The sequence below is a fragment of the Triturus cristatus genome, chromosome 3_2 (genome assembly GCF_964204655.1).
Source record: "Triturus cristatus chromosome 3_2, aTriCri1.1, whole genome shotgun sequence".
Taxonomy (NCBI): domain Eukaryota; kingdom Metazoa; phylum Chordata; class Amphibia; order Caudata; family Salamandridae; genus Triturus; species Triturus cristatus.
In genome coordinates this window covers 1,193,504,177-1,193,531,129 of record NC_140584.1, presented here as the reverse complement: position 1 = coordinate 1,193,531,129, position 26,953 = coordinate 1,193,504,177, and the positions used below count along the sequence as shown (strand labels likewise).

General features: G+C 50.0%; 1 protein-coding gene across 3 annotated transcripts in view; it reads left to right on the top strand.

Annotated features, from left to right (window-relative positions):
• Positions 1–26,953, top strand: part of SPEG (striated muscle enriched protein kinase) — a 1,671,639-nt gene that overhangs the window by 954,018 nt on the left and 690,668 nt on the right. For all 3 annotated transcript variants that reach the window (XM_085650107.1, XM_085650106.1, XM_085650108.1), the window contains 3 exons: positions 9,635–9,739; positions 11,658–11,864; positions 20,983–21,106. In XM_085650107.1, the coding sequence (XP_085506233.1) occupies positions 9,635–9,739; positions 11,658–11,864; positions 20,983–21,106 (436 nt within the window). The remainder of the gene's footprint in view (positions 1–9,634; positions 9,740–11,657; positions 11,865–20,982; positions 21,107–26,953) is intronic.

Here is a 26,953-nt window from a genome sequence, read left to right as displayed (position 1 = left end):
CAACAATAGTGTGGGGTCCACTCCATTTGACTTGGAGAGCTGCTGGGGCCACAGGCTCCAACACCCACACTTCCTGTCCTGGCTGGTAAACAGTCAGTACAGCCTTTTGGTCATGAAAGGCTTTTTGCAGTTCCTGGCTGGCCTCAAGGTTTTTAGTTGCCTTTTTCATGTACTCAGCCATCCTGGAGCAGAGACCAAGTACATAGTCCACTATGTCTTGCTTTGGGGGCTTGAGAGGTAACTCCCATCCTTCCTTCACTAAACACAATGGACCCCTGAAAGGGTGACCAAACAAAGGTTCAAAGGGGCTGTAACCAACCCCCTTTTGTATCACCTCCCTGTATGCAAACAAAAGGCAGGGCAAGAGAATGTCCCATCTTCGCCTAAGCTTTTCTGGGAGCCCTTTAATCATGCCCTTTAAGGTTTTGTTGAACCTTTCAACCAAACCATTGCATTGTGGGTGATAGGGTGTGGGGAATTTGTAAGTCACTCCACACTCCTTCCACACTGCCCTTAAGTAACCAGACATGAAGTTGGTATTTCTGTCTGATACAACCTCCTTAGGAAAACCCACTCTTGAGAAAACTCCCAACAGGCACCTTGCCACCACAGGTGTTGTAGTGGTCCTCAGGGGAATAGCTTCTGGGTACCTGGTAACATGATCCACTACCACCAGGATAAATCTGTGCCCAGATGCTGTTTGGGGATCCATGGGACCAACAATGTCAATCCCTACCCTTTCAAAGGGCACCCCCACCACAGGTAGTGGTATCAGGGGGGCCTTTGTAGTGCCACCTGCTTTGCCACTGGCTTATGCAAAAACAACAATTGATGGACAGAATGCAGAACAATGTCATACATTCACCCCAGTACAGAGATCTGGGCCTAAATCCATCGTTTTTTTGCTCACCATGCCATTCCAGTTTGAACCCAGCCATATGCAAATCAGTCTTGACCCTGTGCCCCATGGGAACAGTCCAGCCCGAACTGTCAAGCCAGGTCCTCCCTGGACTGGAAACAAGCATCCTAGGACCGGTTTCGGGCTTTCAGCCCTCGTCAGCCAGGATAGCTTGATTCCAGTGGCATGGAGAGCACGGGACTCACGTCTGAGCATACCCTTCCCACTCGGGGTGGCAAATGCAAAAACAACAATTGATGGACAGAATGCAGAACAATGTCATACATTCACCCCAGTACAGAGATCTGGGCCTAAATCCATCGTTTTTTTGCTCACCATGCCATTCCAGTTTGAACCCAGCAATATGCAAATCAGTCTTGACCCTCTGCCCCATGGGAACAGTCCAGCCCGAACTGTCAAGCCAGGTCCTCCCTGGACTGGAAACAAGCATCCTAGGACCGGTTTCGGGCTTTCAGCCCTCGTCAGCCAGGATAGCTTGATTCCAGTGGCATGGAGAGCACGGGACTCACGTCTGAGCATACCCTTCCCACTCGGGGTGACAAATGCAAAAACAACAATTGATGGACAGAATGCAGAACAATGTCATACATTCACCCCAGTACAGAGATCTGGGCCTAAATCCATCGTTTTTTGCTCACCATGACATTCCAGTTTGAACCCAGCCATATGCAAATCAGTCTTGACCCTGTGCCCCATGGGAACAGTCCAGCCCGAACTGCCAAGCCAGGTCCTCCCTGGACTGGAAACAAGCATCCTAGGACCGGTTTCGGGCTTTCAGCCCTCGTCAGCCAGGATAGCTTGATTCCAGTGGCATGGAGAGCACGGGACTCACGTCTGAGCATACCCTTCCCACTCGGGGTGACAAATGCAAAAACAACAATTGATAGACAGAATGCAGAACAATGTCATACATTCACCCCAGTACAGAGATCTGGGCCTAAATCCATCGTTTTTTTGCTCACCATGCCATTCCAGTTTGAACCCAGCCATATGCAAATCAGTCTTGACCCTGTGCCCCATGGGAACAGTCCAGCCCGAACTGCCAAGCCAGGTCCTCCCTGGACTGGAAACAAGCATCCTAGGACCGGTTTCGGGCTTTCAGCCCTCGTCAGCCAGGATAGCTTGATTCCAGTGGCATGGAGAGCACGGGACTCACGTCTGAGCATACCCTTCCCACTCGGGGTGGCAAATGCAAAAACAACAATTGATGGACAGAATGCAGAACAATGTCATACATTCACCCCAGTACAGAGATCTGGGCCTAAATCCATCGTTTTTTTGCTCACCATGCCATTCCAGTTTGAACCCAGCCATATGCAAATCAGTCTTGACCCTGTGCCCCATGGAAACAGTCCAGCCCGAACTGCCAAGCCAGGTCCTCCCTGGACTGGAAACAAGCATCCTAGGACTGGTTTCGGGCTTTCAGCCCTCGTCAGCCAGGATAGCTTGATTCCAGTGGCATGGAGAGCACGGGACTCACGTCTGAGCATACCCTTCCCACTCGGGGTAACAAATGCAAAAACAACAATTGATGGACAGAATGCAGAACAATGTCATACATTTACCCCAGTACAGAGATCTGGGCCTAAATCCATGGTTTTTTTGCTCACCATGCCATTCCAGTTTGAACCCAGCCATATGCAAATCAGTCTTTACCCTGTGCCCCATGGGAACAGTCCAGCCCGAACTGCCAAGCCAGGTCCTCCCTGGACTGGAAACAAGCATCCTAGGACCGGTTTCGGGCTTTCAGCCCTCGTCAGCCAGGATAGCTTGATTCCAGTGGCATGGAGAGCACGGGACTCACGTCTGAGCATACCCTTCCCACTCGGGGTGGCTTGGCAGGTTACACAGGAGTGGCAAAACTCCTCTGTGTCTTCAGAAATGTGGGGCCAGTGAAAGTGAGGGACAAGTCTGTCCTAAGTCTTGTTCTGGCCCAGGTGACCTGCTAAAGGGATATCATGTACAAGGGTCAATAGGAAGCCACTGAACTTCAGAGGTATAACCAACCTCCTGGTGGCACCAGGCTTGGGGTATTCACACTCTGAGTACAGGAGTCCATCATCCCAATACACCTTATGGGTACCACTAGCACTCCTAACAGCCTCAGCAACAGCTTGCTGTCTGAGGGGTTCAAGAGAGGGGCAACTCTGCTGCTCCTGGCTCAGATCTGCCCTGGAAGGGTCCCCTGTCTCCAAGAACTCAACCTGATCAGGCTCAAGCTCCTCTGGGAAATTTCCTTCTTCAGGACTGTGATCATCTCCCTCAAGAGACTGATCTTCCTTCTTTGTCAGGGGGGAAGGCTCTGCCTTAACCCTTCTGCTCCTCCTCTTGGATGGCACTTGGTCCATTATTCTAGAATCCAAGGCCTGTTCAGTTTTAGACATTTTGGCCTGTGACCTGGTCACAGCAAACACATCTGCAGGGATGCCCAGAATTTCTGCATGAGTCCTGAGCTCTACTTCTGCCCAAGCTGAAGTCTCTAGATCATTGCCAAGGAAGCCTCCGACTGGTAGGTCTGCACTCACCACAACCTTCTTAAGGCCAGTTACCCCTCCCCAGGAGAAGTTAACAACTGCCAGAGAATGGTCTGTTCTGACATTGCTAGCATTGGTCAATTGGTACAGTTCACCAAGTATAATCTGCCCAGGATCCACAAGATCTTTTGTCACCATAGTGACTCTTGCTCCTGTGTCCCTGAATGCCAAAGCCTGTACCCCATTGATTAAAGGCTGTTGCCTGTACTTGCTCAAGTTACTGGGACTCACAGAGGGCGTCATATCCATGCCCCCATCACATCCGTGCCCTAGGTACGTAGTATACCATATACTAGGGGCTTATAAGGCACTCCAGAAACCAATTAGAAATGTACCTAATGTACATGGAAACCATTTTAGAGAGGAAGCAGCTAGGCTGGGGTCCTGATTAGCAGGGCCACAGCCAGACTAAGGTCGAAAAACAATGAAACACCAGCAAAAAGTGGTGATACCCATGTGTAGCAGATCCTACTCTCCTACAAGGGGTGCAGAAAAAAGGAAGAGAAGTACAGGAAGAAGCCTCAGATGAGCAAAAAGAGGCACAAAGGGTGCAGAAAGAGGCAAGAGAAGTGCAGAAAGAAGCAACAGAACAGAAAGAGGCAAAAGAGGTGGAGAAACAGGCCACAAAGGTGCCGAAAGAGGGAAAAGCGTGCAGAAAGAGGCAAGAGAGGTGCAGATAGAGGGAAGGGGGTTCAGAAAGAGGCAAGAGAGGTGCAGAAACAGGTAAGAGAAGTGCAGAAAGAGGCAAGAGAACTGCAGAAAGGCGAGAGGGATGCAAAACAGGGAAGAAGGGTAGAGAAAGAAGCAAGAGAGGTACAGAAAGAAGCAAGTGAGGTACAGAAAGAGGCAAGAGAGGTGCTCACAAGTCCCCTCTGTCTCGCCTAGCACAAGATGTGGATCTTTCTACACCAAGAGAAAGAGCTCGTACTCGCTCTCCTGCGCCACCATCCAGGACGCAGGTCTCCAACGCCTTCCAACTCCTCTACATACTCCTCAAAGAGAGACTACTCGCCCACCATTGCTGACAGTCCACCGTCGAGGATCTCTCCGGTGTACGATGTAAGCACATTCCAGGACCTGCTTTCCAGGGGTCTACCAAACTGAACATTCCTATGCCTGTTCAGCAGAGTACTTCTTCGGTTATTTTCAAAACTTTGAACCAGAAGACGTCCTCTTGCCCGTTACTTCCATTGGTACAGGGACTTCTTGAACCTCTTATGGACATCTTTCTTACGTCGGCCACTCTCAAGACTGCACCGGCGAGAATTCTAAAGAAGTATCGTCCGCCGGAGGGGGGTCCCTCCTTCTTGAAGTCAGATCCAAAACCGGACTCTGTAATTGTGGCTGCTGCCAGAAAGACCCACTCAGTCGTCTCCTCGTCTACAGTATCACCAGACAAGGAGAGCAAGACGCAAGAATCATGGGGGAGAAAAGTATGTGGCACTTCTGCATCCATGCTTAAAGTCTCCTGTGCATCAGCTCTATTGGGGCGTTACAATAGACCTTTATGGGACTCTCTACGGCTTTTTACAGAAAAACTACCCAAGGAAGACCGTAAGGACTTTGAGGAAGTTTTACAGGAGGGCAGCTTGGTGGTGAATCAAGTAATTAGTGCTGCGGCGGATGGAGCTACACTTTCAGCACACTCCTACGCCCACGGAATTTGTGCCAGAAGATCTTCATGGCTTCACCTGACAGCATTGAAGCCAGAGGCGCAGTCCCGGATTCTCAACCTGTCATTTTCCGGTTCATCGTTTTTTGGCTCGCACACCGATGAAGAGATGGCACGGATAAAGACCGAGCTAGATACCCTGAAGGCGGTGGGGCTGGAGAAGAAAAAAGAGTTTTGTCACCGTTACCCCGGAAAACTGATCACCGCTCCTTCCAACAGAGGGTTTAAACCCCTCATTGGCAAAAGAACCAAAACCAACAGGGTCAGCGAAAATCACAGTATCAAAGCCAGTGATCCAATAGGGAAAGAGGAGGGAACCGTCAGTCCTCTACCTCGATGAAAGTTCCAGCCAAGCAATGAGTGCCCGCTTCCTCCATTACCGTTCACCACTCCAGTAGGAGGAAGTGTTGTGAATCATCTGCAAGAGTGGCGAGCCATCACTAAGGACCAGTGGGTGTTGGCTACGCTGCAGAATGGGTACTCTCTACGTTTCCGATGTCGTCCTCCCTCGATCCCTACGGTACCGTCATCATGCTACCAGGTCAACTTGCTGCAGAGGGAAGTGGGCATCCTTCTCCAAAAATCAGCCATAGAGAAGGTTCCACGATCCCAAAGAGGTCGAGGAGTTTATTCCAGATACTTCCTGGTAAAGAAAAAGGTCAAAAGTTGGAATACAGACCCATTCTGGATCTGCGAGCACTCAACAAGTCCATCAAACGAGAACATTTTTGCATGTTGGCTCTCCACCAAATATATCCTCATCTCCGCAAAGGGGATTGGATGTGTTCGCTGAATCTGCAAGATGCCTATTTTCATATACTGATAAATCAGCATCACCGGCAATATCTACGATTCATAGTCGGAACATCCCACTATCGATTCAAAGTGCTGCCCTTCAGGCTGAAGTCAGCTCCCTGGGTGTTCACGCAGTGCATAGCAGTAGTGGCAGCTGCTCTGCGACTCAGAGGCATCTTCGTCTACCCTTATCTGGACGATTTTTTGCTAAAAGGCCCCTCTCCCCAGAGTGTGATGAACCATTTCCAGCAGTGTCTAGGGCTTTGTCAAAAACTGGGCCTACACGTGAACTTCGAGAAGTCGACGCAACAACCCACTCAAACAATCCACTACCTGGGGGCGCTGATAGACTCCGAGCGAGGAAAAGTGTTTCCTTCGGAGGAGAGACAATTATCCATCATTCAGAAAGGCAGACAGATTTTAAAGAGCAACCTGTCTTCGGTGCGTCAGATCGCCTCCCTGCTAGGATCAATGGCATCCTGCATTTTTCTGGTGCCCAATGCCAGATTAAAAATGCGTCCTCTACAGCGGGATCTAGAGGACAAATGGGATCAACGGTGTTCTCGCTGGGAAGACAAAATCTGTCTATCAGACGCAGCCAGAGCATCCTTTCCGTGGTGGATGAAGAAGGGCAACCTGAGAGTAGGAGTACCGTTCCATCAAACTCCTCCCTCTCGGACTCTGATCACAGACGCATCCCTGCAAGGATGGGGAACCCACATGAGGTCTCTCCAGACGCAATGCCTATGGTCCTCAAAGGAACAGTTGTACCACATAAACATGCTGGAGCTAAGGGCTGTTCATCTGGCTCTGAAGGCTTTCCTCCCTTCGAATCAGGCGAGTTCCATCCTAGTACAGACGGACAATACCACCACCATGTACTACCTGAACAAACAGGGAGGAACTCGCTCGAGGTCTATCTTTGGGGGCACAGACCCTTTGGCACTGGCTTCTGGTGAGGAATCTATCCATCACAGCAGTTCACCTGCCGAGAGAACAGAATTCTCAAGTGGATGCCCTCAGCCATCACTTCGAGGAACAGCAGGACTGGGTCCTCAACGACGAGGTGGTCGACGACATCTTCCAGGCTTGGGGCCGTCCAAGCATAAACCTGTTCGCGGACGACGAAAACACAAAATGCCGAGACTTCGCCTCAAGGTACTACCGTCCAGGATCGAAGGGGAATTCCCTTTTGATCAGCTGGTCAGGGGCATTTGTGTACGCCTTTCCACCCCTGCCTCTCATACCGAAGGTGGTGACCAAGCTATCTCACTCGGACACCACAATTATACTGATTGCTCCAGACTGGCCGAGGCAGTGGTGGTACCCGGACCTTCTACATCTGTGAGTTTGCCCACACAAGAGGCTGCCGTGCGGGACCGGACCTGCTATCCAAGATGAACGGAAGATTCATCACCCCAACCCTCCATCACTGAGCTTGGCAGCATGGCTCCTGAGGTCCTCCAGTATGGGCATTTAGGTCTCCCACAGGACTGCATGACCATATTGAAAGAGGCAATGAGACCTTCTACAAGACACTCTTATGCCTGCAAATGGAAGCGTTTTGCAAAATAATTGGAATCCCACCAAGGGGCAGGAGGAGGTAGTTTTGCCCTATTTGCTTCACCTAGCTAGAGCAGGTTTGAAATTCTCATCCATTAGGTACACCTGACTGCCATTACGGCGTACAGGCATTCTCCTTCTCAACCCGGGTTCTTTCAGTTACAGGTGGTGAAGGATTTCCTGCAGGGTCTCAAGAAGGTCTACCCTCCGGTCCGACCTCTTTCACCTCCTTGAGAGCTGAACTTGGTACTGTCAAAATGGATGGGTCCACCATTTTGAGCCTATCCACAAAGCAACCTTACAACACCTTACGTGGAAGGTAGCTTTCTTGGTAGCTATCACCTCAGCTCGTAGGGTGAGTGAGATACAGGCCCTCTGTTCTAAAGAGCCCTATTTGGTCTTCCATCTCAATAGGGTAGTCCTCAGAACACATCCTTCCTTCCTTCCAAAGGTGGTGTCCGATTTTCATGTAAATCAAACAATTTCTCTTCTGACCTTTTTTCCCAATCCCTCCTCTCCAGCTGAGAGGGCTCTACATTCGGTAGACCTTAAAAGGGTTTTGAAGTTTTATCGTGACAGGTCGAAGCCATTGAGGAAGTCTGATCACATATTTATTAATTATGGTTCGATCAGAACAGGTTTCCCAGCATCAAAGCGGTCCATCTCCAGATGGATAGTCTTATGCATCAAAATGGCTTTCCAGTTGGCACAGAAGCCTCTTTTGTCTGCTCCCAAAGCTTCTTCCAGCTACGACTGCTTTTCTCAATAATGTACTGCTCTCTGAGATCTGTAAAGCAGCCACTTGGAGATCAGTGCATAAATTTACAAGGCAATACTGTCTTGACTCAGATACCAGAGCGGACACTCAAGTAGGTCAAGCCTCCTGGAGGAATCTGTTCAACAGCTGACTTTCCAGTTGTTGTTAACAGGGTCAATTTGCCTGCAGGTGGATGATGGGCTTGCTATTCTATTCAGTGCTTATGACTATTGATGAGGATCCTGTGGAAGAGAAGGATAAGTTACTTACCTGAAATCCTAGTTCTCTTCCAGGGGTATCCTCATCAAAGTCATAAGCAACCCGCCCACCTCCCCAGGCAAATAAGATTATTTTATTGTTAAATATTATCTTGGTGCCCTGATCTTCAGAGTTAGGCAAATAACAACTGAACTAACTGACACCCCTGAGGCATGATAGGAAGCTAGGGGTCATGGCTGCCTTAAAGGTTTTTATGGAAGATTGCTTTCATTTTCTATGTTGGTTTACAATGCAGCCTGTAGGCTAACAATGCCTGCTTTTCTTTTGCAGTTTACTCATGGGATGTACTCATTAAAACAGAGTTCAAGTGCTTCTTGCCCTCATGTGTTTTTATATATGTATACTTGCAAAAGCAGTTTATGTGTTTAATTACATTGTTTAGCCTCCTATATGAGAGCTGCATTGGTATTAGAAAAAAATATATATGGTTTTATATATATAGAGCTGTATACATATATGCTGTATATATATATGTGTTTTTCATATATATTATTTTTATTATTTCCGGGGTCCCCGCACATGGGCGGGAATATTCAGAGCTTATGACTTTGATGAGGATACCCCTGGAAGAGAACTAGGATTACAGGTAAGTAACTTATCCTTACTACTTTTGGTATTCCTAGAAGGCATTTAGTAGTAGTAAAGTTAGGAATCCTAACTTTACTACTACTAAATGCCTTTTGTGAATATCGTAAAGTTACTAAAGTTAGGATTTTGTCTCAGATTACTTTTGTGAATCAGGCCCAAAATCTGTATTGAGTGATAAAGTCAAATTGCGATTCAGTAACTTGTTCCCATATTGCAGTTTGTGGTTTGCACATTAGAAGATACATTTTTGCAATAGCAAAATGGCCTGATTCCGTGAAACAAAATACTGTCTATATCTGGCGCTAAGTCCTTACAAATTTAGACTTGCAGGATCTGAGGTATTTAAGTTGAACATGCTGTGGTAAATGAGATTGTTAGACTCAGTGAAACTTGATCTGAGGCGAACCAAGAAGGTGTAGCAGGTCCTGGAATTTCCCTTTCTTCTTACTGTTCTTACCTCCACGCCATTGGTTGCAATTGCCTTTTAGCCATTCATGATTGTTAAAATTGCACTTGGCCTGTTCCAGATGTGGTTCCAAGTCCCCCAGATGGACCTCCTGTTGTGGCGTCAGTAACAGGAAGAATCGTCACCCTGAAATGGAACAAACCTAAAAGAATGGACTCTGCCATAGGTAAAAGTCACAAAATTGAATGAGTGTTGAGATGGATAATTACGCAGAAACTCCTATAAAGAAGAGATAGAAAAGGTGGATGAGTCTTGAGATCAGTACTGCAGGGGGAGAGTTAAAAAAGAATTTTCTGAAGTCAGTGAGTCCTGAGATAGACAATCACTGGGTGACAAGGAAAGTGAATCAGTAGAAGTGTTTAGTGACTCATCAAATGAACAATTACATACAGATAAGGAGAGTTAATGACCAACAGAAATCAGTTAGACCTGATATGGACAATATGGTGAGGGCAAAGAGAGTTAATGACTAGAAGAGGTCAGTGAGTCCTGAAATGAACAATGAAAGGGATTCAAGGAGAGCGAATGGGTAGAAGAAATCACTGAGTACAAAGACTGATAATCCCAGGGAGACAAGGAGAGTAAATGAGAATGATGTTTCACAGAGTAATGAACAGAACAATAGCATGGAAGCGAAAGTGTGACTGGCTGACTGGAACTCTGAGTTTTGGGATGGACATCACTAAGGAGAGTTAATATATACTAGGGGGTCAATGAGTTCTGGGCAGACAGATACAGAAACATGGTTTCAGTACGCAGACAAGCGATAACAGGATCTAGAGATGGGCAGTTAGAAGACAAGGACTAGTGGTCAAAATGCTGATAGATGTGCTTTCATCATGATGCATGGGCAGAGAAATGTAGGGTTCACTGAGTTCTGAAATGTCCTAGGCAGCAGAGACCTATACTTCCTTTAATAGTCTGCCATTTTGAAATACAGAGAGAGAAAAAGGGAGAAAGAGAGTGAGACAGAGACTCCTCTGATACACTATCAAGGTATAACTGAATTAGCAAAGTTCTAGAGAGACCATTAGATGGAAACACATAAGACAGTGAGGTGGGCATGTGGGGGTCCTGCCATAGCCCACTGCATAGATAGAAATGCAGGGGATCTGTAGGTATATTTCAGCCTTGACTACCATAGGGAAGATCTGCCTGCCTCATCTAGAATTTGGCAAAACGTCTGTATGTCAGAGATGGAGACTACTCGGTCTCCATCAATGAAAAACACCTTTTATGGCCAAAATGAGTGAAGGCCATTAGATGTTTGTCCATTGACCACCTGCCTGTTTTAGAGCGGCTGTTCAGCTAGCTAGATGTCAGTGTCCCTCACCTATAAGGGGCAAGGAAAACTACACGCTGGCCCCCACACTGTACAAGACAACTCCTGTGGTGCAGGGTTATTAGTTGTTTTTTCATTTTTTTAAAATCCTGCTTTGGGATTTTGTTTTTGATAATGAAAAAACTGGGTTAAACAGTTGAAGGATGGTGCCCTAATGTTAACAGAGCAATCTGTCAGACTTTTAATACATTGACAGGAACCTTTGTGACAGTGGTTCCTGCTAATCTAAGAGATGTCTACTCGGCCGCTGGTTATCTCTAGATTCTGAGCATGGGCACTCCACTGTCGAAATCAGGCCCATAACTAGATACAGAGGATGGGCACTCCACGGTCTAAATCATGCCCAAAGTATCACATGGAAAGAGGGGAGTTTGACAGAATATATGTGTCCTGAAGTGATCCATCTCATGCATACAAGAAGAGACATGGGAGTGCCATGTCCTGAAAAATACCATCCTGATATATTCGCCTAGGCAGTGGAGGAGGGCAGCAGAGATCCATGTGGAAGAGATATCCATGAGTGGTAATAAGTACATGTTGAGTCTGGAGTTGAATAGTCACACAGATGTAGAGAGGGTGGACAAGCTAGAGGTGGGGACATAGGTATAGTGCATGGCAAGCAGAGTTGTTTGTGCCTTTACTTTCAGCCTGTTGGTCACTTTGTTCAGAGGGACATCTGATAGAATATGCTAGTAAAGCAGATAATCTACCTTTAAGATCTCCCACTGTGTTTTTTGCATAGATCCTGCACAAGTCACCTACATTGTGCAGCAGCAAGCATTAGGTACAGGCCAGTGGACAACCGTCGCCAGCAACCTGAAGGAAACCACCCACACTATCCACGTGCTAGCCAAAGGGGTCCAGTACCTTTTCCGGGTCATCACATCCACGCCGAAAACCAACAGTAGGCCCTCGCCTCCAAGCGAAACCACTGAGCTTCTTGACCGAGGTAAGAACTTATCCCATGATTGCAGTAAGGATAGGTCCCATGATTATCACAGTTACAAATATTATCCTGTAGTCTTTGTGTCAAGGACGTCTACAGTTACCTTATGGTGCTCATATGACCTCTGAACACTATCTAATTCCAGTGCATTTCATTCTGACCCAAGAGGAAATGTATAAGATCACACAAAGTACAATTTAGAGTCAAGGCTGCATCAAAGCAACGGCAAATGCAGACCCTTTCTCAGTAGCTGATGCTGGCACATTTGCTTGCTGAGGAACACAAGTATTTTGGAAATGACGGCTGTTCTGACCATAGGTGATTTGTTATCGTTTTCTTTGGTGTCTATAAATAGTTAAAGATCTGAAAATGGTGCTTTCTTACATTAGCCACTAAGGCGCTCATTATGAGTTTGCCGATAATTACAGATATGTGTGGTAATTCCTGTTATCAGAATCATGGAGTTTGCATTCATTATCACACTGTGGCCACTTTTACAAATAAATCACGCAACGCAGCACAGCGCAGCTCAGAAAGTGCAGTTGCTGCACCGTTTTGCATGAACAGGAAAGAGCAGAACTGCTACATGTCTGCTGAGAAGTGGTGCTGTTCTGTTCTATCCTTTCACTGGTGCACGTTATGCTGCCATGTGCAAACACAGAAACCTATGTTACATACTGCAAGGGTGTCTGTGCTGTGTTCAGCATAGCTTTTGTGCAGGAATATGTCTTTTCCTGCACAAAAACTATGCTGAAAGGCAATTTCCTCATTGCATGTGTGCTGCAGAAAGCAGACAAAATGGAAATGTTTCTCCTCATTACACCAGCCTCGGGGAGTCTTTGTAGATATGAATTTGCCTTAAATAACATGGGTGGACTCATGGGAACGACCATGCACTACAAATGGACCGCTTCTTTCACACAAAGTAACGCAAGGCAGTGCATTGCGCTGCGTTGTGTTACTTGGGTTACAATCCAAAGCAAATTGTTATATGCATTGGATTATAAATACCAACCCAACACTTTGTGTTGAGTCTCAACACTTTTGTTGGGTCTGCGTTAAAAACGTAATGCAAACCCAATGCAAAATGTTTGTAAATTGGGGCCCTTGTAAATATCGAGCGCGATAAAATTCACATCCCCTGTGCAGGAATTTTAGGAGAGAAAATGCCTGATAAGCACCAGGCCATGTGCATTCTGTTGCAGTTAACAACAAAATCTGCATGTTATGCCCCATGTTAGTGGAAAGGCTTGTAGTAGGCACTATTTACCTTACCTGTTAAATGACAAACCCGTGGTGTCATTATTTATCAGGTGCAATAAAGTTTTCATCTAACATCGAGCCACTCACACAGAGAGCTTACATTTTTTAAAGTACAAATGAAACAAATATTTTGCTGAAGTGTGAGACAATCCCTAGTGGAAGCACTATCCTATTCCATAGCCATAGCTTATACTAACCCTTACTCCAGCTCATACCATAACCTTAACTTATACCCAAACCTTAACTCATACACTAACCTTAGTTCATAGCATACTCTTAACTCCTACCATAACCTTTACTCATAATCTAACCTTAACCCATACTCTAAGGGGGATATTCACAAGGAGCTAACGCTGAGTTAACGGCACTTTATCGCTGCCAAAGTTGCAATAAATCGATCACCCCATTCACAAGCTGGTGTAAACAGCCAACAGCACCAGTTTTCCCGTGATAGCAGCCGCAAAAAACATCACTACAGAAGACCCCCGCAACTATTGCTAATGAGATGCAGAGTAGGTGTCCAGTGCCAAAAGCCGCGACAACACCACTCCACAACATTCACAACGACCAGCCAGAACTGTGATAAGAACACAAAACAGGCGATAAGGTGCGTTAGCAGCAGGAAAATAACACCTGCTCTGACCTGGTGCAAAGTCGGACCACAGCCTGCACAACAAAAGGGAGCACAGCCCACAGCCATATCGGAAGGGCAACAGATGCATTGGAGCCACCGGACATGCGGACCGGACACCCAAGAGGGCCACAGCACCCACCGCCACCACCCCAGGACCCCAACACCCACCCGAAACAACCACCCCCCCCCCCCCGGACCACCACACAGGCAGCGCAGACAAAGACTGCGGACCCCCAGGAAATGCACCAGCCACACAGAACCAATACCCGACAATGTCATTGCCCACCACAGGCTCAAAAGGACAACCATTGTACGCATCCTGACCAACAACGCCCAACAGACCAACGGCACTAACACAGCAGACAACCAACATCCCACCCCACACAAAGCTGCTGGCTGTGCTGCACATGTCGGCCTCTGGTACCCCCAACCAACACCCACCACAGTCGGAGGAGACACACATCCAGCCACATTCAAGTCCCTCACACCTGACCTGGACATCACCATGAGCCTCTTACCCCAGTCCCTATACGTCTAACACAATGCTCAGGATCCGCTGGACACCAAGCAAGGCCCTTACGCCATAGCTGGATGCACGCACGTGTCGGGGGCTATCCACAGCACACGTCATACCGGTGCCCCCTGCCGATACAGCACACAATCACCACAACAGAAAGCACACGTCTCACATCAATGTGCAGGCAACAACCAAACACCGTGGAACCTCCACCAATCTCGCCTAAAAATACCCAGCCACTGTGCACGATTCCTCCATCCTCCGACAGTCCAATTGCAACCAGCGTCCCTAGGATGGCACCAACGGAAATGCTCCGCCCCATGGCAAGTTCCAAATGAACACTCCACTCACCTCAACTCCACAGCCATGCAACTCACAACTCTGGCAATGCACATGTCACAAAATCAAAACCAACATTCTAAACAACATGCCCACCCACCAGACACGACAGAACAACTCACAATGGTAATCTGGGCAAGCCGTGAACATGAGCCATCAACAGCATGGCACCTCAGCCACACACTAGCCCAATGTGGGGAGAGGTGGCAACAGGCATGTGTGAAAGAGGCAGGAGAACCATGACTGGGAAAGCACACAATGCCAAGAGTGGCGGAGATGTGCTGGACAGACCGCAGTATGCAGAACACACCCATATCCATGGCGACATACACCTCTGGTGTATGGAGTGTAGTGGACAGTGGACGCAACCATGTCACCCGGCCAGTGGAGGAGTTTGCGGAAATGTTGCCTGTTACATCCCCCTCGTAAGTGTGAGCGGAGTGGGATGGCCCGGAGTACGCCAGGCCAGCGTATGGGTGTGAATAAAAAGCATGTAGCCCTGGGCGTGGTCCTCTTCTGGAAAGCCCAATGTTTCTGCCAGGGTAGCGCCTCTTACCACGCCACGAGGCCTACGTCGTTCTCGTGAGCAGACTTGCCTGCGGTCCTGTGCGCCTGCCGTACCCCGGCCCGCTGGACCCCAAACCCGTCAGGACTGCCCCAGCTCAGCCAGGCCACACTGATCACCTTCCGACACTGGCATTTGTCAAGGAGGGTCCACCACGTGCTGGTGCAAGCTCCAAACACCAGTTCCGTGACCTCTGCAGCCTCTGCAGACCATTGCTGGCCCCCCAACGCTGGCCCACATCACTCCTTCCTCGTTCATATACTACACCGGCGTCCCCATTAGGCCCCATATGTGAAACTGTGTTCTGAGTCCTGAATGGCAGTGATCCCAAAGCCAGGGCACCGACCACAGCACCAGACTCCCTTCGATCAGTGAGGCATAGTTCCATATGGGCATCTTGCTGCACGTGGTGCCACTAACCCTGTTCAATGCCAGCTGGTGACACGTGGTGCCACTAACCCTGTTCAACGCCAGCCGGCGACACGTGGTGCCACTAACCCTGTTCAATGCCAGCCGGCAACACGTGGTGCCACCAACCCTGTTCAATGGCAGCTTGCGACACGTGGTGCCACTAACCCTGTTCAACGTCAGCCGGTGACACGTGGATGAGGGACCAGGACTACCCTGCGGACCAGTAGGTCTCACATCCAGCACCTAGTCATGAATCACGAATGGCAGAGTCCACACCAGTGGTCGCACGGAGAGGAGTAAGAGGAAGATGCGGCTCAGTATGGACGAAAGCGGGATCACAGTCACGGAGGTGACCGAACACTATCAACAACTGATCTGGTGCCATCAACCCTGTTCATCTCTAGCCCGCGTCCCGTGGTGCCACTGAACCTGAACTATGCAAGCTGGTGGGGCCATTCAACCTATGTCGGCGATACTTGGTGAATGGCCTGTGCTGACCGCTGCCTCAGGCCTACACTGCGGTTCAATAGGTCACAAATGTGGAACTGTGTTTTGGGTAAGATGTGGAGGAATCCACACCATTGGACATGCCTTATCGCAGGCGGCATCCCCTAACTGCACTGGTGCCACCAACTCTGTGCGCAATGAGTCATGGGCACCATCTTGCTGGACCTTGGTGGCGTCAGAGCCCATGGCCTGGTGGTTTTCTGCATCTTCTTCTGACTGGACCTGACTTGGTGTCCACCATAGTGACTGTATCAGCGTGGGCCTGCCCTCTGCATCCTGCCCTCGGGGTACACCTTCCACTGTCCATCGAGACACTCCGCGACAAGGCCCCTTGTCATCCAGTGCACCGCAAGTCAGCGGCCCGTGGCGGCAGGCCCGTGCAGGACGCAGTGCATCTGGGGCTACTCTGTGCAGCACAAATCATGGGGCCTTTATGTTTAAATGGTTGTGTCCTTTACGATGTACACTGTTGTCAATTTCTGACTGCACCAGGCAGCCCTTTCCGGCTGGTGTGCACACACCCCACACACATCCAACACAGGTGTCACTCAGTAAGTGTGCCTGATAATAAATGTGGCTGTGCGCACGTGCCCGTAGCCATTCACGCCATCTGAGCAAGTGTGTCCGTGTGTTCACTGTGTCAGCTTGATGGGCACGGGTCCTGCAACATCCCAGTGTGCTGTCTTCTGTGGACGTTGCCATGTCACCTCAGCGTTGGCAGTGACCCTGGACATGTAGCCCTGCACCTGCCCTCCTGCATGCACAGGCTGTGTGGGCTGGTTCTGCAGGGGGGGCAGGGTGTGGTCCGGATCTGGCCCGGTGCAGGAATGGCAGTAAGTGTGTCTCTGTTTTGGTGTGTTGTCGCCACCAGGGCCACAGTGCACGATGTTGTAATGTGGCATATACTAGGAGGGTGGGCTCGCAGGTACGGGGACATGTAGGGGTACAAGGATGCTCGGGGTCTTGGCACATGGATGCCAGGTGTGATGTGTATCAGTCTTGCGGATGCATGAGTCTGTTGGCTGGCCTCATTCGAAGAACGATCCCAGCCAGCCATGGGCTGGGCACCTGTGTCCGCCCTGTCCGGACCATTGGCCTACACCCAAGTGGGCGCACACCTTCGAAGGCCAGCATCGCGGTGTTGTTGGCATGGTGCAGTACATATGCGGACAGGCAATAGAATTGTGTCCCGTAGGAATGCACGTGATGCAACCGTGCAGCACACACAAGTGTGGGTGCCTGTGGCAGGGAGGAGCAGCTGTGTGGCAATGTGACACACAGTGAGTCCGCTCATGTGCATCGTGCTGGGCATATCATCCATGATTCCCAGGGTTGCAGACATCCCAACACACCCACGACCGGCCTCTGTACATCTACTGTGTGCATGCAGCTGGTGAAGTTACTGTAGGGATGAAAGGTCCTTTGTCTGTACTATCAGGTGGTAGCACATCTGCAGTTCCGGGCAGGAACTTACATGTGCCCAGCACCCCCTGACACATATGATAGCATTTGCTTGCGACTCCCACACGACGCACTGCCGGGCATGAGACCAACGTGTACACATCCCACACGCAGTGCGTCTTGGTCGTAGGTGGCTTGCGTGATATGGCCTTCACACGTACTCACACCCCACCCAAGGCCTGCACCCGTTGCACACAGACACTGCTCATTGCACCGAGCTATGTCACTTCATCCACAGGACTGTCTCAGGGCAAGCCAGTGCAGCTTCAAGCAGAGCCACTGGTGCAATGGCAGACCATTCCGGACACATGGTCTATTCCAGTCAAGTGGAGCTGTACCATGCACGTCTGCTGCATGTACTGGGAGCACTGCCGTTGGCAGTGCTGCGGATCAGTTACCGGCTTAGCTTCCGCCTTGCGCACGTCACCTGCGTGCAGCCTGTGTTGCATTGTCGCTCGTGCTTATTCGAGTGGTCCATGGATGTCTGCCTCTCCAACGTAATGGTAGCTGACCTGGATTTCCACTTGTGTGTGTGCCCCCTGTTGGCCCACGACCAGGAGTGTCACCAGGATGACCGCTTATGGCATGCATGGATGTTTGGAATTCAGGCTGGAAACTTGACCTGGGAGATTGCATGAATCGTCGTGTGCAGTGAGCACATTAAGCCACTACCCGATTGGGCTTTGGTGCACATTGGGTCCAGTGGTTGGAGTCAGCACATCTGTCCGGGTCAGCTGATGGATTACGTCGACGACATGTCAGATGTGGTGGACGACGATTACTCTTTGGAGATGTTGGCCTAAGCAGCTGCACTCGCGTTCATGGACGAGTGACAAGGTACCTGCAGCCACAACTGGATGTGAGCCATTGCACTTGTCACGACACATGGTTGCATGTTGTGGATCTGGTCACAGGTCCTGAGATGACAGCGGACATGGCTGCATTGGCCAGGACTCATGTTCCAGGCGCGGACAACCAACGCGGGTTGGCACTGACTTGTGTTGGTGAAGGACTCCCCCGAGGTGGACATGGGCACTTTCCTACGTTCCTCATTCAGACACGCTGCTGCATTTGTCTGCATTTCGTGGCACTTCTCCTGGGTGTACTGACTCGCACTTGTTGATAAAGGTTCCGCACTTTCACTTGTCTCCAACTGTGTTGTGTCTTGATTTTTATGCCAATGTGTGTGTCATGAACTCTCTGGCTCCCTGCCATCCATGCATTGCTACCCCATCAGGACTGTGTGTTTGTACGTGTGCATTATCATGTCCCTGTTTCGTGCTTTAGCAGATGCGTGTGGCCGTTTACCATCCACAGGCGGGTGCACTTGTGTCCTGTGTTGGGTTGTGCACAAGTTGTTGTTTGTACCACATTGTGTTGGATGTTGGGGTGCTCTGCTTCCTATGTGTGTGTGCTGCATTGTGTGTGAGAGGTCCTTTCAGCTCTGATTTGGCTCGCCCTTCTCCCTTTCAGGTGGTGTTGTCTTCACTTCTGTGCTTGTTCAGTGGTGTTACATTGCCGGGTTGTGTGACTTGTGCTCCTGGTTGGTGTTGTTACTCTTGGGCATGGTTTGTCTGCAGTTGTGCTGTGCTTAGTTGTGCATGTGTGCCATTGTGCCCTTCTCCCCCTGTCCCCCAGTCTCTGCTGGTTCCTCTACCTGTTGCTGTTGTGTCTGTTGTTTGGTGCAGTTTCCGGTCCCCGAGTCCTGCCACCATCTCCAGACTGATGTGGTGGAGACTATTTCCTCCATGTCATCTAGCTCCTGGTGTGGCGCTGGACTCCCACCTCCGGTGTGCATTGCTGCCTTCTTGTTGTTGGCGTGTATCTGCTTGTTTGTGCCTTTCGCATCATTGCTGGAGTTCTGTTTTTTTGCCATTGTCCTCCTCTACTCTCAGGCTACATTCATCTTGTCCAAGTTGGCCTGCCATGTACAATGTTTTGTTGCCAATGTGTTTGGTGGGGTTGTCTGCTGGCTCAGGTTGCGTCCATTGTGGTTGGATGTTGTTTTCTGTTTGGTCTGTCTTGCTTTTTCAGGTTTTTGTTGAGCTTATTCCCGCCTGCCGTGTTTTTTGCGGTCCTGGCGGTGCTTATCCCTGCTTTCCTCATCGCGGATGAGCTCATCGCAAGTTTTCTGGTGTTGTGTTTTGTGTTTTTACCTCGGTCGGGGTGGTTGTATCGTGGACATTGGCCGCGTTTTCGGCGGACTATCGCATGCTACCGCTGTGTTGTGAATTCCACGTTAACGTAGGGTTATTTCCCCGCGATGGGCTGTGATGTGTAAAGTTGCGTTAGTATTTTTGGGTGATGTTTAGCACACGTTCTTGTGAATATCCCCCTAAATTTAACTAATGCCCTAACTTTAACTCATGCTCTGCCCCAAGCTCATACTCTAACCTTTGCTCATGCTGTAACTTTAACTGGAAGGGCAGGACAGGTGTAGGATGCATTTACTTCTGATCATTGGGCTATTGCACTCAGGAGATAGACAAAGAGGGTAAGTGCCAAGCAGTACCTGCCAACCGCCGAAACTCACTGGCACAAATTAGGCACTGGTGACATGTGCAGTTAGAGACTTAGGGTATTGCCCTGTGGCCATGCGTTCTTCTCTTAGGACCATCTGATGGTTCACAGTGGTCTCAACTGGGTGTCTCATCTTGCTCATCTAAATAGGCTGGACCTTTGCTCTTTCAGCCCACAGCTTATCCTATGGGGACTGTTGCATAGCAATGGGCTATACCCAGTGTGCAGCTGGACCTAGGCTAACAATGGAACATCAAACAAATAGGCCAACTGACTCAACATAAATCAAGCCACCACACAATTAGCTTCAATGAAACAAAACCAGGCAGAACATGGTTACCAAAAACACTTTATATCTGTGAGTTAATCATAAGTTGCATATTTACATGGTTGCTTCACAAAAGAAAGGGTGACTAAGGTGCTCACAGTAGTGCTCATGAGGGGATGGGGTGTGATGCTAAAAAACATTCCAATATTTACAATAGTAACAGCGACCTATCTAACAATAAATCCAGGGACTAACTAAACAACCCAAGTAATGAGCTGCTATTAGTGCATAAAAACGACAACTTTGTGTATATTCTGACCTATACTATTCCCATCAGCCCAGAAACTGAGAACTTATCATGCATAGAATCTCATCACTTGGGTTGTTGAGTTAGTCCCTTGCTACTACTCTGTCAGGGGAAGCTTTTTGTCAGTGGGGCCTCTCAATGGAAAGTTGGCATTAACGAGGCATGAGGACAAGGGTTTGACAGACAGAGTACTCTGTGTGTGATACAGTACCCTCTATGCGAAACTCTAAATCAGTCCTAAAATCATAGCCAGTCACAAGACAGTTAAATAGACTCTTTTAAGGCCTGTGGTAATGTGTTTCCACTTGTGTCATACATTCTCCTGACAGGCCCTTACTTGGAGGATTCACCCATCATCATAGACAAGCCAGACATAGTATACGTTGTGGAGAATCAACCAACAAGTATCGTTGTGACGCTGAACCATGTCGAGGCTGCGATTGCCTGGAAAAGGTATGACTCCACAGATATGGCAGTGCTAGCAAGCCGTGGATTGTTCTTTATCATTATATTTTCATATAATATGGCAGACTGCATGCCCCTGTTATGTTGATTTTAGCTCAATGACATTTGTGTTACTTAGTGTTATGAATGCGCCATTAAAGCCGCCATGACAGTCTTTCTGAGCGAGAGCCAGATGCACTGTTTACGCGTCTGTTGTGCGAGGAGGCTCCAAATATTTATAATGTACAAGAGCTTTTTAAAAATGAGGCAATCCCAAATTTAAATTACATTTGTAATATACTTTGTTTCAACTTGATGAATCTGCATGAACCTTTGTTAAACAAAAAATGCATTTAAAATTTCTCCTGTAAAAGTTTGCGCCAGTTATGGTGGGTCAGGGTTTGGTTGGCCTCCCACGTTTCATATTACATTCACATTCATTCTGAGCTAGTTGTGCTCCTCTGAATGCTCACTTCACACATTAATGCAAACTGCAAAAGCCTGTTTCGAGGTGAGAGAGCAACCCAAAGTCTATGCCAGACTGAACAAGATCGAGGAAACTCAAGGTGGATGCGCCATGGGAAGCTCGAGCCCGGCTGGTTCTTGCTTAGCTCTAGGTCCTCTTGGGCCCTCAAGCCCAAAACGAGCCAAGCTTTCATTTGGCTTCTTCATGCCAGAAATATGTGCACGTTCCTGTGTAGGATAGTGTCACTCGTGCTGCACTCGAAATGGAGATCAATTTGTTCTTTTCAATAAAGTAAACAATCAAGTTATTCCAAGGTCATTTGAATTTATTCAACATTTTCATGGAAAGTCTCATAGAATTATGTACATTCTATTAATTCCATACAACGTTTGCCTAAATGCTCAATGCATTTCGGGCTGTCTGAGCCCTTCTTCAGGGGTAGCACTCTGAAAGGAAACAAGCCAGGAATCAGCCTAGGTGTTTGAACAATAAAGCTTCAAATTAACTTCGTGTTGAAAAAACAGACATAAAAATGTGTAATCAGGTAGACCGATGCATAAAAAAGTAAGAACGAGTAAATTAAACCGTGCTGAAAATAGTGACATAAACTATTGTGGGTAACATTCCAATATTTAGTGTTCGTGAATCAAACGGTTGAGGGGGAACAGTTTAATAAAGTCTGAGTGTCTCCAATGGAAACGAGCATCGAAGAAAACAATCGTGTATCATGATGTCACCAGAGTGTTAAAAGAAAAGTTATCCGAACTCGTGTGAACCAAAACGAGTCTACGGTCCCCCGTGACTCAATCCTGTGGGAAGAGTGGAAACGATTCCGCCAGTAAATGAAATTGCCGATGTATCATCAAAAACTTACACGAAGGTGTAAAGATGGACTTACGGTTGGGCATATAAGTTTATGTTTAAATCTCTTTATTAAGTTCCAACAACAAACCAGCATCATCCATAACAGTCCATGCATACGCCTATAACCACTGAGGCCGGCAAGTATCACATGGAACATCCTCTTCCCCCTAGTCCCCCTTAGGCCCTGTCGCCCTGTCTGTGTGATCCCTCACTCCCCCTTCCCTCATATCATCCTCTGAGAGCTGCCCTACTTCCTGGGCCAGTCGCCGGCAAACTTTAGACCCTCCCTCCCTTCCCCCTCCTCCCCCCCTGTTTGTGCCACTCCTCCTTCCCCCTACCCCCCCCCCCGTCCGTAGCTATTGTCCAGAGACCCAGCCCTCTGCTATGTCGCCCAGCCGTGCCCCCCTGCTCGGATGACCTCACCCATCCTGCCCTTCCGGTTCCGCAAGCCGTAAGAGTCTGAGGTATCTGGGGCATGTCAATTCTCTGAATTCGTTGGCGAGCAAAGAGATAAACGGCTCCCAGATCTCCCGGTACTGCTCGACCTCTCCCCTCGCTGTCAGTGACATTTTCTCCATTCCGAGCACGTACCATAGTCTGTGCAACCACCCTGTGACTGTGGGGAGCGTGGGTGTTCGCCAGTGTATGAGAATGTTTTGAATGGCTGATCCTAGCGCTATCGCTATCTGCCTCCCTCTACGAGATCTAAGCGGGTACATCAATGCGTTGGGGAGGCCCAAGAGGATGTAGGCCGGTAGACGTGGTAATTCAATGTTAAACTGGGAGTCCACCGTGTCCAGCACCTCCTTCCAGAAGTCCCCCAGTCGCGGGCACTCCCACAAAACGTGGGTCAGCGTCCCTACCTGCTCGCACCCCCGCCAGCATCTCGAGTCTTTGCTGTTGTCCATTGCGTGAATGCGTGCCGGGGTGTAGTACCAATACATAGCAACCTTCGTGAGAGTTTCTGTCAGGCCTGTGTGATACGCCGAGTGCCGTGCCCTATACGCAACTTGTTCCCACTCCTTATGGCTTAGTGTTCTACCTAGTTCTGTCTCCCAGCGCGCCCGGCCCTGGTGATAAAAGTGTGAGGACGGTAACTGGAGAAATTTATAGAGATCACTGATAAGCTTCGTGTCGGACGACCGAGTCATGAGCCAGCGCTCGTATTGGGATAGTCTGGGTTTCTCTCACCTGAGGGTTCAGTGCCCAATGTCGGGCCTGCAGGTATCGCATTCTCTCCGCTTCGGGCAGCATGTATTCCTGCCTAAAGCTCGAGAAGGGAATAATCCCCTCCACAGTGTATAGATGACACAAAGCTCTACAGCCGGCCGCTCGCCAATGGGCGAACGCACCCCTCTGCATACCCGGCGTAAAGTCCGGGTTGTCCGCTAAGGGCGTCAGCGGGGACGGAAACGAGGTCAACCCGTATGCCAGGTTCGTGGCGTCCCACACCCTCAGTGGCACTCTGGTGACAAAGGAGGCATAGAGGTTAGCCGGCCGATGTGCCCTTCGCAGGAACGGCACTTCCTGCAATGGCCTACCCGCCACCGCCTGGTCCTGGAAGAGCCAATGTTTATCTGATTCCCACTTGCTCCACTCCACCAGATATCGCAGCTGAGCTGCTTGAAAATATTTGCGGAGATCCGGGACGCCCAGGCCTCCCTCCTCAGGCGCCAGCAGGGAGAGTGCCTGCCTCAGCCTCGGTTTCTTTCCCTTCCACACAAACCGCCCCAGCTCCGACTGCATCTGCCAGATCCACCCAACCGGCGGCGCCAACGGGAGCGCCCGGAACAAATAGAGTATCTGGGGCAGGGTAGTCATTTTTATGGCTGCCACCCTGCCTAGTAACGACAGAGTACCGCGGTCCCACCTAGCCAGTTCGTCCCGTATCTTCCTACCTAGGGTAGCGTAATTGACCGCCGTCATCTCCGGCAAGGTGGGGGCTAGCTGTATCCCCAGGTACGGGATCGTGCCCGTTGACCAAATTTTCGGGGCTAGACGCTGCAGTTGCGTCTGGGTCACCGGCGTAAGCGACAGGCCCAGGGCCACCGATTTCCCCATATTCATCTTAAATCCAGAAACTGCTGCAAACAGTTCCGCAAGGCATGCCGGCAGGGCCCAGAGCGGTTCCTCCAGAGAGAAAAGCACGTCATCCGCATATAGGCTGACAGCGTGATAGAACCCACCCATTTTCACTCCTCTCACCTCTGGGTTATCCCTAATACGTTGCGCGAACGGCTCCATGTACAAAGCAAACAGTATGGGTGACAACGGGCAGCCCTGCCTCGTGCCCCTCTCGATATGAAAGCTCCCGGAGCTGCAGCCGTTAACTCGCACCACCGCGGTCGGAGTCCCGTAACAGTTGAATATCATGTTACGGAATTTATCCCGTATCCCCACTTTCTCGAGCACTTGCTCTAGGTAAGGCCAGTGCACCCGATCGAAAGCTTTTTCGGCGTCTACCGCCAGCAGCATTCTCTCACCCCGGATCCGCGACGCCTTTTCTATGATGTGCACAATCCGTTTGGTGTTGTCCACTGTCTGCCTCCCGGGAACAAAACCTGCCTGATCTGGACCTACGAGCCCCGGCAACAGGGGGGCCAATCGGGTCGCTAGGATCCCCGTGTATACTTTTAGATCCACATTCAATAAGGATATCGGCCTGTAGGAGCCACATTGCGAGCCGTCTTTCCCCGGTTTAGGGATAACCGTAAGTGACGCCCGCAGCAAGTCCCGTGGCATCGTCCCCTGTTCCGCGAAGGTGTTAAAGAGGCGTGCGAGGATCGGTGCGAGTGTAGTGCAGAACGTTTTATAGAAGAAAGCGGTAAAGCCATCCGGCCCCGGGGATTTACCTAGCTTGAAATTGGCAATGGCTGAGATCACCTCTTCCACTCTAATGTCCCTGTCCAGTCCCTCCGCTTGCAGCGGCGTCAGCGTGGGCAGCGAGACCGAGTCCAAGTACCCTCTCGTGGCGCGTTCGTCCGGGGGTTCTCCAGCATAAAGGTCCGCGTAGTATTGGCGGAAAGCCTCCGCGATGAGGCCGTCCTCTGTGACTAACGACCCCGAGGGGTCGGTGATCCCCTTCACCCGGTGCTTCTGTCTCGCCACTCCGAGCCTACTCGCCAGCAAGCGGCCGCACCGATCCCCCCCGGCGTAGTAGGTGTGCTTAAGGCGAAGCGCGGTGTATTCTGCCCGGTCCATATCCAAAGCGACCAGGGTCTTTCTCGCTCCCTGGAGCTGCCGCCATATCCGTGGAGCCCCTGTTCGGCGATGCACTTGTTCCAGTTCCCTGACTTTCTGCGTAAGGTCCTCCCGTTTGCTACGTCTATGTGCATTATCCGCCGCCGATATCGCAATGAACTCCCCCCGCAAGACTGCCTTCAGGGCTGCCCATTGCGTCGCCCTGGAGGTTTCCGTGTTCTCATTGTGGGTTTGGTACTCCCGGATCGCGGCGGTCACCTGTTTGATGACGTCCCCTCTGTGTAGTAAGGTGTCCCGAAGGCGCCACACTCCAGGGGTATTATACACCGGCGGTACCGAGAAGATGGCCGTCACCGGGGCGTGGTCCGACATGGAGATTACTCCTATGTCTGCCGCCGTGGCCAACGTGCTGACTGGCTCGGTCACTAGAAAGTGGTCCAGCCGTGCGTAAGTTTTATGTGCGTGCGAGTAGAAGGTGTAGTACCGGTCCGTCGGGTGCAAGTGACGCCACAGATCCCTCAGTCCCATGTCTACGAGTTGAGCCCTGCTGCCCGCTGAGAACTCCCCCGCTTGCTGCGACCGTTGGGCAGATCTATCCAGTGCCGAGTCAAAAACGAGGTTAAAGTCTCCCCCTACAATTATGTGTCTGTCCGGTGTAGCTGCCACCTCCCCCAGTGCTGCCTCGAGAAATCTATCCTGCCGGTCATTCGGGCTATATAGAGATCCGATTGTGAAGGCTGTGCCCGCCACCCGGAATCTGTAGACCAATAAACGGCCCCGCTGCTCCGCTAGCTTGTGGGGGATCTCTCCCCGAGTCGTCGATCCACCAGTATCGCCACCCCTGCCGTTTTGGTGTTATTAGAGGAGAAGAACTGCGTGGGGAATTTATGGGAACGCAGTCTGGCGCAATCCCTGGGTAGGAGGTGCGTTTCCTGAAGCAGACAGATGTCCGCCTGAGTCTCGTCCAGTAAGGAGAGCACCGCCCGCCGTTTGGTCGGGTTGTTAAAGCCCCGTACATTAAGTGTCACTATTTTAAGACTTGTGGGTGACATATAGTAGTGGCGTCTCTCCCGCTCTGTGTTCCCCCGGTGTCAAATGGCGTCGCCATGAGGTCGCTGTTCCTGTCTTGCCCTCTTCCCCTGTCTTGCAATCTGTCCTGCTCTGGATGGTGCCCCCTCCCCGCCCCCTGACCTGTCACCCCTACGCTCCGTCCTGGTGTAGAGCCCGCTCTCTCATCCCCATCTTGCCGTAACCTCAACTGCCCCCCCCACCTCCCCCTCCCGCCCCCCAACCCGATCCCCCAACTCAATCCAACAACTGCCCCA